Here is a 12,463-nt window from a genome sequence, read left to right as displayed (position 1 = left end):
GAACGAGGAACAGAATGAGCTCTGGACAGAGGCACTCCAGTTTGTCCATCGGAGTGTTAATCTGGAGTCTGGTCAGTCCAGCCCACATTCAAAACGGCTCCACTGCTATGACGTCCATGCAGGTGGTGCCAGAGGATTGAGCATGAAGTCAACAAATGTCTCATAAGGGACAAGCAATCGCTCTCTCTCCCTCTCCTCACTTCTCCATCTCTCTTCCCCTTGGGCTGTTCTAATGAGCCTGCTCACCAGGACTGATTCTGTTCCTCTCTCCCAAACACACGTTCCAAGAGCTTTACTGGCAACCGATGAATTGCAGCACAGTTCGAGCAGTAATAATTAGTAAAGGTCCAGAACAATGGCTTATTACCCGTATCTCTCTCTGTTCCCCAGCACACTGAGTTTCTAACCCCCAGCAGAATTGGAAGTGTTTTGTTTTTATTGGAAGCTGCCTGGGAATTCTGGTCTTAGATTTTTTTTGGAAAGAATTTCTGTCAAATCCTGGAGTACTTCTCACAGTTCAACAGAAGTGCATCTGATTCTGCTTCTCCCCGCTGGCAGTGGGAGCACAGCCTGTCCTCTCTGGACAGCCAGGTCTGCCTGTGTCCAGTTTCTATGTCCAGGCTGTGGTCACTGAGCCTGTCCTCTCTGGACAGCCACATCTGCCTGTGTCCAGTGTCTGTGTCCAGGCTGTGGTCACTGAGCCTGTCCTCTCTGGACAGCCAGGTCTGCTTGTGTCCAGGCTGTTGTCGCTCTGGACAGACAGACCCCACTCTCTCTATTTCTTCCTCCCTCTCTCCCCTGTTGTAAAAGTCACCCTCACGCCTCCTCCCATGATGCTGAAGAAGAGGAGGAGGAGTTAAAGCCCCACAAAGTCTGCAGTTGCTTTCGGCTCTTTCTTGCATTAAGCGCCTGATTTTTGAACCCTGCTCTTGCTTTGTGACCTATATTCCTTCTGTTGTATTCATATTATTTTGTTGCTCTATTCTCCCTCCTGCCTGTCTTTTCTTTGTGAGCTGTTTCCTTTTAGGGAAAAGGCAGAAGTCTCCAAGCAATAAAAACACAAAATAAATCTCAATGTTCCCTCCTCCAACAGCAGACAAGCACTTCTGCATATTGGAAACAAGGCACTTGAGTGCTAATTCCTTCATATTGGACTGATGAAGAAGGGGATTATAATGAATAATGGGACGATTAACAGGAAAATCAGAAACCTGTACATCACTCCTACACTGCAGACTCACCTGTACATCATCGCTCCTACACTGCAGACTCACCTGTACATCATCACTCCTACACTGCTGACTCACCTATACATCATCACTCCTACACTGCTGACTCACCTGTACATCATCACTCCTACACTGCTGACTCACCTGTACATCATCGCTCCTACACTGCAGACTCACCTGTACATCATCGCTCCTACACTGCTGACTCACCTGTACATCATCGCTCCTACACTGCTGACTCACCTGTACATCATCACTCCTACACTGCTGACTCACCTGTACATCATCACTCCTACACTGCTGACTCACCTGTACGTCACTCCTGCACTGCTGACTCACCTGTACATCATCACTCCTACACTGCTGACTCACCTGTACATCATCACTCCTACACTGCTGACTCACCTGTACGTCACTCCTGCACTGCTGACTCACCTGTACATCATCACTCCTACACTGCTGACTCACCTGTACGTCACTCCTGCACTGCTGGCTCACCTGTACATCATCGCTCCTACACTGCAGACTCACCTGTACATCATCACTCCTACACTGCTGACTCACCTGTACGTCACTCCTGCACTGCAGACTCACCTGTACATCACTCCTGCACTGCTGGCTCACCTGTACATCATCGCTCCTACACTGCAGACTCACCTGTACATCATCACTCCTACACTGCTGACTCACCTGTACGTCACTCCTGCACTGCAGACTCACCTGTACATCACTCCTGCACTGCTGGCTCACCTGTACATCATCGCTCCTACACTGCAGACTCACCTGTACATCATCACTCCTACACTGCAGACTCACCTGTACATCATCACTCCTACACTGCAGACTCAACTGTACATCATCACTCCTACCTGCTGACTCAGGAGCGCCCCCTCACCTGTAGATCATGCCGGTGCGGTCCGCCACGCTGTCCACCAGAGAGACGCTGCACTCCCGCAGGAAGAGCTCCAGCCGCCGGCGCTCCATCAGCCTCCGCGCCGCCTCCAGGATCTGCGAGGCCAGCGTGCCGTTCTCGGCCCTGCCTCTGCCGCCAGCGCCGCCGCCGCGCCCGCGCCCGCCTGGCCCCGCCCGCGGCCCCAGGGCCGTGCCCACTGCCTTGGCCCGCTTGCCGCTGGAGATCCCGTACAGCTCCTCCACCGTCAGCCTGCCCCCCTTGCCGGCCCCGGCCACCCCCACCGAGCCCCGGGACGAGCCGGCAAACATGGCTCCCCCTGTGGGCTCTCAGCTGCGGCTCCGCATTCGAGGGCAGATCTGCTCTGCTGAAGGGCTGCCTTCTGATCTCAATGTCTCCGACAGCAGGAGGCGAAGTCCCTAAGACACACGAGCACGCGGGGGCAGCACTTTGGGGTCGAGGGGAGAAGAGCAGGAAAAGCTGCTCTAAACGCGCCTGGTGTTTTCAAACACGGGCCGCCAGGCCTCAGGGTAATTAACAAGAGACGATCCCCTGGACTGGCCAAAGAGCCCCGATCTGCACTTGCAGTCGTCTTACAAGATCCCACTTATCTGGTCTCCCCAAATTCCCGACTTGACCCAGCTGGTGCAGCAGTGTCTCCCTGCACCCCTGATCCGCGTGCAGGGGGACTGCTGTGTCACTGCCGCTGGGTCCCTCTTGTTTGTGCAAGGAGCTCTGGGATTCTTTGGCGTGGAAGACGCTATATAAAAACAAGGAATCGGAGCAGTTCGGACCATCTGGTGCCAATACGGAAGCTCACCTCCCAGAGTTCCATCAAGGTAGCTTCTAAAATCAGTAGTTGGACAGCCGGCTCTTGTATTTCCATCCGGAAGTTTTTAAACGCAGCTTATCAGTATCAAATTCCCATCGCCACTCTCCGCTCCTCTGTTTCACAAGTGTAGCCAGTGGTCCGGTTCTGGCTCGTTGGCTCGGCGGGTTCAGCCGTTCTGCGGCGCTGGTCCGAGAGGGTTCTGGCTGCACGTCTGGTTCTGGTTCAGAAACGGCCAAAAAAACAAATTCTCACTCCTTTCAGGAGAGCAAAAAACATCTTTCAAGACACCTTGAAATGGGATACAGAGACCACACCTCTTTCAGGACTGATACTAATACGGTAAATCAGTTAAATTAAAATCAAGTTCTAAATCAGTGAGCATTGAAGAGGAACAAGAGCAGAGCTGTTCAGGGATGAAAGATTTCCAGCAATGCGAGAGAGAAATGAAGAAAGTTATTTTCTTTCCCCAGAGGTCACATCGTAGGTCAGTCCATTTTCCTAGGAAAGACCCTGGGACCTCACGTTTCTCTCTCTCCCTTCACTGTCTTTCGGTCCTCTACCTCCTCTAAAAGAGACAAAATGGTGCACCGTGTCCGGTGTCAGTCCAGGATGTCCACTACCGTCCTCGGGGAGAGATCGGGAGGTGCAGGCTAGATCCTATCTCTCCTCTCTCTCTTTACACAGCTGACAGAGTGGGATTTGCACTTGATGCCCTTCAGAGTGGGCAAAAACACACACATCCCCAGTAATTCCCCCAGCATTCCCCAGTCCAGATTAGTGACAGGCTTTAAAAAACACACACAGCTCCTTATCTGGGTAATAGAGCTCAGAGAGCTGCTTCCCATAGTCATATTTAAATGTGCAGAAGTACAGAAAGGGGCTTACAGTGTAAAATATACATACAACAGGTGTACAGTGTACACAATATATTTTCTGCAGGTGTGCAGTGTGTACAGTTTAGATACACCAAGAGTACAGTGTATATAGTGCAGGTGTACACTGGACAGTGTATACAGTTTAGACACACCTGGAGTACAGTGTATACAATGTATATAGTGCAGGTGTACACTGTATACAGTTTTGATACACCAGAAGTACAGCGTATACAGTGTACTGTACATACTGCAAGTGTACACTGTATAGTTTCGATACACCAGAAGTACAGTGTATACAATGCATATATAACAGGTGTAGAGGGTGTGCAATGCATATACAGAGAGTATAAATTGTGTACAGTGTCTATATTATAAATTGTACATATGCTGGGTGTTCAGTGCGTATAGTGTAAATACACCAGGCCTACAGTGTGGACAGTGTGTTCAGTGTTTATATATACACCAGGTGTACAGTAAATATATAGGAGGTATACATTTTGTACCGTATATATACAGCAGGGGTACTGTATATAGACACAGTTTTTTATATTCACTGTTCACTGTGCTGTTGTCAGCCAGCCCACAGTCAGAGCTGAGGCTCAAAGCCTCTTATCTGTTTTCCCAGCAGCCCGCTAACTGTGAAGCAGGAGCTGACAGTGAACATCTGTCTGCTGCTGTGAGTGGGGTCTGAGTACAGTCTCACAAAGCCAGCACATGCACCCTCACAGAGCCAACACACACACACACACACACACACACACACACACACACACACAAATACACATAGCTTCTGCTGTGAGTGGGGTCTGGGTACAATCTCACAAAGCCAGCACACAATCACAATCAGCGCCACACTCCTGTAGAGCGCACTCGCTGATACAGTTCACCAGTCAGCCCATCTACAGTGAACAATATCCGGCAAAAGGAATTGTGAGAGCTATACAAATTAAATTATGACCACTTCACCAGGTTTTCACAAAGCTAAGCCAGGTTTGAGCAATTTAATTGCATCTGTCCCATAATTCATAGTGGCCTGTCTATTAATTCATTTCTACCGCTCCCTTCTTTCACTATCTCACTCTGTCGCTCTCCATAGGTTTGAAAGTAGGGATCTATTTTGCCTCCAGATTGGCATGAACAGCCAGCCATCCTGGTGCCGGCACATAACGTGTTCTAAAGCTCCTGCCAGCTGTCGTTAACGAGCTGCTCTAATCGCCGGCTTTCACTGACACCATGGCGTCAGTGTGACAGCTGGCAGTGGAGCTGTGCCCAGACAGAGGGCGGGCAAACCGGCCCCCGACCCCCGATCCCTCACCTCCACCTCGCGCCCGAGCTGCGTGCTAGGAACAACGGGGCGCCCAGTGGTTGGGGTGTGGGGGTGCGGGTGTGCGGGGCAGAGCGCCCGAGCCGCCCTCCTGGAGCGCCTCTCCCGTGGGACCTGCGTGATGTCTCACAGCCCGTGACAAGCCAGAGTGTGTGTGTGGGGAGCAGGACTGCAGAAGGCCCCTGAGCTGGGAGCTGCCAACACAGGGGAGGCGTGAGCTGTTCCAGATCAGGGGGCTTTCTGCAGTCCAGTGAACGCTCATGCAGGGGTGGACAACCACTGGTAGCTTCTAGAACACCTGCAGGACCAGTGGGAGAGGAGGAGGGTTGCTTCTAGAACACCTGTAGGACCAGTGGGAGAGGAGGACGGTTGCTTCTAGAACACCTGTAGGACCAGTGGGAGAGGAGGACGGTTGCTTCTAGAACACCTGTAGGACCAGTGGGAGAGGAGTAGGATGTATTCTACTAAACTCTAATCTAGAACACTTGTACAACAGGATGGGAAGACACAGGTAGAAAAGAAACACAAACGTACTGGGCAAATCCACACTGAAGAAGGGCCACAGGGAGGTCGCTGAATCAAAGCAGAGAATCATCCCAGAGCTGTCAGCGCTCATTTGCTCCACGGCAGTATGTTTTGTGCCAGATTAAGAGCCGCAGGGATTATATTAGAGATTTCCTAATCTGGGATAATCTCATATATCATACGCTGCAACTAGGTTGTTGTGGGGACAAGTAGGTTAAAGCAGCAAAAACAACAACAGCATCCTAAAAATGTATAAGATCCAGGATGGAAACACACATTTTCATTAACATTTTCACGTTAACACTCATCATCATGAGATCTGTAGATACTGTAAAGACACACAGTCCAAGCTCTCGGTCATATAACTGGTGTTTGATCAGATGGCCACAGTGCGGACAATGACAGAGCCCAGACTGGAACCTGTGCTTGACTGGCTGCAATTCCACCAGTCATCCGGATTTCTGGGAGAAGGTCCATTAAAAAACCTGGAAACCTGGAACAACATTTCTCCCAAAAGAAAGCGGAACAGGGTCCCTGCGCATGTCGCTCACTGTGAGAGACCTCCTTACAACAGGCAGGCTGTGGACGAGAATTAAAATACTGGCTAACCGCTCCGGCCTCTGTTGCTCTGGGAATGTAATTAACTCGAGGTTTAAAATGAGATGTCCAGGTTGCCGCTGGCTCTAATCACTGTGATGGATATTGTGTAACACAACTGTTCCCCGCTGCCCAGTGCCAAGGGCACAGAACGAACGGAGAACTGGATTATCCCAAACTGCAGGCATCTCCTTGGAGCAGAGGAAAAGCCTTTCCCACCATTTACCGAAATTTAACTCAGTTTTTGGTAGGGTAGGACTTTAGTTACTATAACATCTCAAGCCATGCTATTGTAGAGATGCAAGCGGACACAGAATAGTTCAGCCAAGGGTTTTAAATGGGCTTTGTGACAAAGAGGCTATTTCTAAAGGACCCCAAAGAAGAGTTCCCCCAGAGTGCTCTGAATCCAATAAGTTCTGCAGGAGGCTTTCCAGTCTGAGTACAGCTCCAGTCTCTCTTTCATAACCAGGAATAGGTGTTTAGAAGTCACCTCTGTATGTGTATTTGAACAATATAAAATATTTCCACACATGGCACAATGGTTATTTCTGAGAGTGTTATCCCCACCTTCTCGTCATTTCTGAAATGGCACATACAACAGGTTTCTGCTTCTTTAAAATGCACCCAGGTCAGATTCTACTCTTTAGTTTGCTGCACCACACTGTACTGACTGTTTCATTTTTAATTTATGTCAGGTGGTGTCCCTGTCAATTTGCCTGAGCTGAGCGTTTACAGGTGACTCTGATCACTGACCTCAGAGCTCTTTCTGTCACAGGCCAGTCCTGCAGTTCACTGACATGTTTGTGGTATTTTCAACCGATGTTGAATGAGATGTATTGTCACCACAATATTCCTTTAAACAGGGTAGACATCAATGTACTGTACACTAATAATTGCTATCATATTGCAAATAATTATTGGTAATGATAAAAACACCCTACACTCTGAGGGCAATGAATAAGTTTGGCTATTTTGGGATCTAGCAAAGATTTTATAATAAATCATTTTAAACTGTAATTGTACTGTGATTACACTGCATTGGACTATACTTTATTAAACAATATTGCACTATACTGTACTGTATGCAGTGTGCAGTATTATACTGGAATAAGATGTACTATGCTATAGAGTAGTTTACTACATTACTGGACTATGCAGTATTATACTATATTGTGAGTTATACTAAACTGTAAACACTGTTCTACTATAAAATGCTACACTATGTTATAGAGCACTATACTACACTGTAGTGGATTGTGCAGTATTAACCTATATTGTGTTTTACTGTGCTCTACTATACCATACGGTAAACAGTATGCAGTATTCAACTGCAATATGCTACACTATGCAATAGAGTACTATACTACACTGTACTGGACTACACGTTATTATACTATATTGTGCTGTACTGTGCTCTACTATACTGTACTGCATGCAGTGTGCAGTACTATACTGGAATATGCTACATTATGCTATTATGTAGTATAATACACTATAGTTGACTATACAGCATTACACTAAACTGTACTGTGTTCTACTATACTCAGGAACTGTTCCCTCCTGCAGTGGTACTGCAGGCCTCAGCACTCAAGAGTGATTATTGGGTTTATTGAACTTTAATGTGAACGAAAGTGAGTAACAGCGACTGCCAGTTCTCTAGTGTTTTATTAGCAATGGCAAGGTGCTCTCTGGTGCCCTCCTGTGGCCCAGCGTGGGAACCCCCCCACATGCCCCAAGTCTGAGGAGAGTTTTTACAGCAGAAATGAATAACAAATACCGTAACAGCCATTGGCTACAACTCTGAAATTACTTTGTTTCTAAGCAGACAGCAGTCACAATGGAATATATTGTCACAATGCGTTTTCATGACGATGACAACAATAATAATGATGATATTTACAAAAATCATCATCATCACCAATGCAAATCAGGCACCTGCAACCATAATAACAATAAAGGCTTCACCATTTCCACAGTTTTCAAGGACAACATTATTCTGCCCTTTAAGATTGATTCTCTGTGTGTCTGCTAAGTTCTTTCTTTTAAATCTAAGAGACTTTAAGAAGCTACAATCAGCCCTACTGTAGCTGCTGGTTTTATAGGCAGGTTCTTGGAAAAGTGTGGATTTCGGGGAAAAAATTATAAGTAAATTAAATATCATGTTGAGAGTGAACCTCGGTGAGCTCTGTGTTGACGCGTGGTCTCATCAGCCAGCCCGGACACTGAAGAAGGGTAGCGTTCTGATGAAGGTGTCCAGCCTGGAGCTGAACAGCTCACTCTGCAACGTCTCGCTCATCGAACACAGAGGATTCTTCACCACATACTCCACATAAATCTGGACAGAGACACAGAGAGAGAGAGAGCTCAGACACACTGCTACTGGACACACACACACACACACACACACACACACACACACACACACACACTATAACAGCCATTCATCTGTCATTTAACATCATTCATCACTCTTACTTTCAATGGACTCTGAATTTTTAAGGCGACCTGGTTGCAGGGAGTTACTCACGGTGCTGTAGATCTGGTGTAGAATGTCCCGGCAGCTGGGGACCCCCAGATCCGTGTTCATGATGATTTTCACCCCTGTGGGGGTCTCATAGTAGTGCAGCTTGTACCTGCTGGTCTGAAAGGACAGGAACCCATCTTTCCTGGGGTGCAGGAGCAGAGTTAAGGAAGAATGAGAGAGAGGCAGAGGAACAGGATTGTACAAAATACAAATCAGAAATAAGGAGGGGCTCCGCCCAGCCCATCTTTATCATATGGGTACTATAGCTCAGATCTAATTTTTCAGAGCATCCCAGGATAAAATCTCCTCAACACTGCAGACAAGCATCCTATTTCCAGTTCTAAATGTACTTGCTCTTAAGCTCTCTAGTGGTTTGGCCCAAATAATGTTTTCTTAGAGTGTAAACGACTGTTCTGAATTTGCATTGCAGCCAGCTGGATGGTTGGAATTTTTTGGCAGAGTGCATTTTTATTTCTGTCCACCAGATGGCAGCCTTGTACAGGTAAAGAAAAAGGTTTCAAGAGTTCGTGCAGCCTGAACTGTTACCCCTTCTTTTCATTCTCAGCCATACAAACCTGAGCTACTGCTATTGAGGATCACTTCCATGTTCATTATTTTACTGCAGATCCTAGATGGTCCCACTGCATTGGACATGAGTAAATCCTCATGTGGAAACAGGACTTATCCTGCTTGTTTTTAAGTAAACACTTCTCTGGCCAGTAAAGACATAGACAAAACGCGCACTCCCCCGTCTCCTCAGCATGGGAAAGGATACATGTCTATGGGAGACATCTTGCTGACAAAGGAGCGAATAGAGAAGAGCATTCCATACATCAGCTTGAACTCCTGGGAAAAATGAAAAGACTTATGAACTTAAGAAAGAAAGGAGGCACACGTATCGAATATCTGACCAGGCTGATGCAGGACAGGCACAGTGACCACACGCTGGACACAGAAACTGGACACAGGCAGACCTGGCTGTCCAGAGCAGACGGGCTCAGTGACCACAAACTGGACACAGGCAGACCTGGCTGTCCAGAGCAGACAGGCTCAGTGACCACAAACTGGACACAGGCAGACCTGGCTGTCCAGAGCAGACAGGCTCAGTGACCACAAACTGGACACAGGCAGACCTGGCTGTCCAGAGCAGACAGGCTCAGTGACCACAAACTGGACACAGGCAGACCTGGCTGTCCAAAGCAGACAGGCTCAGTGACCACAGCCTGGACGTAGAAACTGGACATAGACAGGTCTGGAGAGAGATATCTCACACACTGGGACACACACACACAAACACAACATAAACTAGAATGCTACAGAACCCTAAACAGACAATACACACCAGCCAAATATTTGACCAAGATAAGAAACAGCAAAAAGAAACAGACGCTGACGAAGTACAGGCTCAGTGACCACAGCCTGGCCATAGAAACCGGGCGACACAGGCAGACCTGGCTGCCCAGAGAGGACAGGCTGTGCTCTCACTGCCAGCAGGGAGAAAGAGACAGAGGTGCGCTTCCTACTGCACTGTGACAGATACTCTGGGATTAGAGAAACATCCTTCCCTAAATTCAGAAATCTTATCCCAGAGTTCCCACACCTGCCAGAATCACAACAGGTCCCAATCCTACTGGGAGAGGGAGGAGGGAACTCAGTTGAACTGGCAGCCCAGTATGTGATCTCCTGTCACAGCCTGAGGAACAGTAAATCTGTCTCCCAATAATGCTCCATCTGGCTACCGTATATGTAAATATTTTATAATATCTTTGTTGTAAATGTCTGTAGATTTTATTTTACTTTTATTTGTTGTTTTGTTCCATGTGAATTTCATTATTTTATTTGATTTGGCAACACTGATTGTACCCATCGGTCATGCTAATAAAGCACCTTGAATTGAATTGAATTGAGAGATGACAGACAGAGAGAGGGGTAGAGAGAGAGAGAGATGGCAGACAGAGAGAGGGGTAGAGAGAGAGACGACGGGGAGAGAGAGGGATAGAAAGAGAGACGACAGAGAGAGAGAGGGGTAGAAAGAGAGACAACAGACAGAGAGAGGGGTTGCACCTCATCCTTGGAGATGCCTGCCTGCTTCTTCCTGTTCCACTCGCTGTAGTGCAGGCAGGTGCCGTTGCGGTCGAAGATGTACAGGTTGTGGACGGTCATCTTCTGACAGGGGGCCAGACGTCACGCAGGTCCCGCTGTCTGCCTCTGACAATCATTGATCATCACAACACTGAGTCACCTTACCGGGGGCTTGTTGGAGACATTAACTTATTTTCATGGGTCACCACAGAAAATGTAAAATCCCGCAGGTAACTTTGCACAAATCAGAAAAGCTGATTTCAAATAAGAAGGCACTTAAATTGTAATAAAAACAACGTTATCACCCAGCCAGAGGATACCAATAACGTAACAATAATACAATATGAATGAACAACTCCACAAAAGTATATTTCAGCGCTCTGACTCTTCCAACTTGTGTACTTGAGCCAAGTATCGATTTCATAGAAGTGTGCTCGTTAATGTCTTCCGTTCGGTCATTTTGGATATTTGTGGTTCCTCAAATATCTTGAAGTTACATGACTCGTCTACACAAGTTTGTTTACCGCCAGCCTTATAACAACACTGCAGATAGTATTTACGTTTAGACGCCCGTGTCATTTAACATAAATGTGTATATAATGTATATACACTCTACAGGTCTCGGGATAGACGGGTTTGCCGTCGCTGGTAGTGTCCTGGCTAGATAATGAGGCACTGTGTGTACGTTTCTCTCAGAAATTAACTATTAAATGCACGTTTCCAAAAATTAAGATATATTTCACGTATTCTGTGTGAATTAAAAAAAAATAATTCAGGTAAAAAGCTGTTCACCTCAGATTTCCCGATGCCCCGTCTTCTCAGGACCCCCGGCCTTGCTGCCCTCTCTTCTGCCTGAATAGAATGAGGGTGAACTGTCAAAAATATACTTATTATTCGTTCTTAGCATTCGTTATTATTAAAATTTAGCTTCGTTCTTAACCGGAATAAAATTTAAAAATGTTCAGCGTGTCAAGATAAAAACGGTTTAAAAACATTTCTCAAAAACAAGCAGGGCAGATGCCAGTGAAACGGACTCTATCACGCGTCCTGCAACGCAGGCATCCCTACAGTCTTCACGGAGGGAATCGCCCCGACTCAGAGCCAAGATGGCGACCTCAGAGTGCTAGTTTCCCTGCTGTTCTAGTACCGCAGTAAAATTGGATAGAAAATCTTCGCGCATATAAGATGCAGTATATATGATTCTATGTTGTGTGGATTGTAGCTGCAGTTGTATTGTAACTATAACTATATGACCTATAGCCAGCAGCTATTTTATCCTGCAACTCACAACTGGCAGCCCAGTGAAGCTCAGCAATGTGTGAGCCTGGTCAGTACCTGGATGGGAGACCTCCTGGGAAAAACGAAGGTTGCTGCTGGAACAGGCGTTAGTGGGACTTGTAGGGGGCGCTCGTTCTTGCTCGCTCATGCAGTCTGTGTGGGTCCTAATTCCCCAGTATAATGACGGAGACACTATACTGTAAGAAGACACCGTTCTTCGGGTGAGACGTAAAACTAAGGTCCTGACTCGCCGTGGTCATGAAAAATCCCAGGGTATTTCTTGTAAA

General features: G+C 47.1%; 2 protein-coding genes across 2 annotated transcripts in view; both read right to left on the bottom strand.

Moving 5' to 3' along the window:
• Positions 1 to 2,518, bottom strand: part of LOC148838287 (voltage-gated potassium channel subunit beta-3) — a 30,090-nt gene extending 27,572 nt beyond the window's left edge. The window contains exon 1 of the mRNA XM_088910052.1: positions 2,125 to 2,518. Within this exon, the coding sequence (XP_088766178.1) occupies positions 2,125 to 2,450 (326 nt within the window). The 5' untranslated portion in view covers positions 2,451 to 2,518. The remainder of the gene's footprint in view (positions 1 to 2,124) is intronic.
• Positions 2,519 to 7,938: 5,420 nt separating this feature from the next.
• trappc1 (trafficking protein particle complex subunit 1) lies at positions 7,939 to 11,830 on the bottom strand. Its single transcript, XM_088910051.1, has 5 exons — positions 11,691 to 11,830; positions 10,881 to 11,024; positions 9,592 to 9,662; positions 8,820 to 8,958; positions 7,939 to 8,627 (listed from the first exon to the last, which is right to left on the bottom strand). Exons 2-5 carry the CDS (start codon positions 10,977 to 10,979, stop codon positions 8,499 to 8,501), a joined length of 438 nt encoding a protein of 145 aa, XP_088766177.1. The 5' UTR covers positions 10,980 to 11,024; positions 11,691 to 11,830; the 3' UTR covers positions 7,939 to 8,498.
• Between the last annotated feature and the right edge of the window lie 633 nt (positions 11,831 to 12,463).

This window comes from Atractosteus spatula, chromosome 3, assembly GCF_055471065.1.
Source record: "Atractosteus spatula isolate fAtrSpa1 chromosome 3, fAtrSpa1.hap1, whole genome shotgun sequence".
In the NCBI taxonomy this organism is placed as follows: Eukaryota; Metazoa; Chordata; class Actinopteri; order Semionotiformes; family Lepisosteidae; genus Atractosteus; species Atractosteus spatula.
Note: the sequence above shows the minus strand (reverse complement) of the source record. Positions and strands in the feature narration are given on the sequence as shown.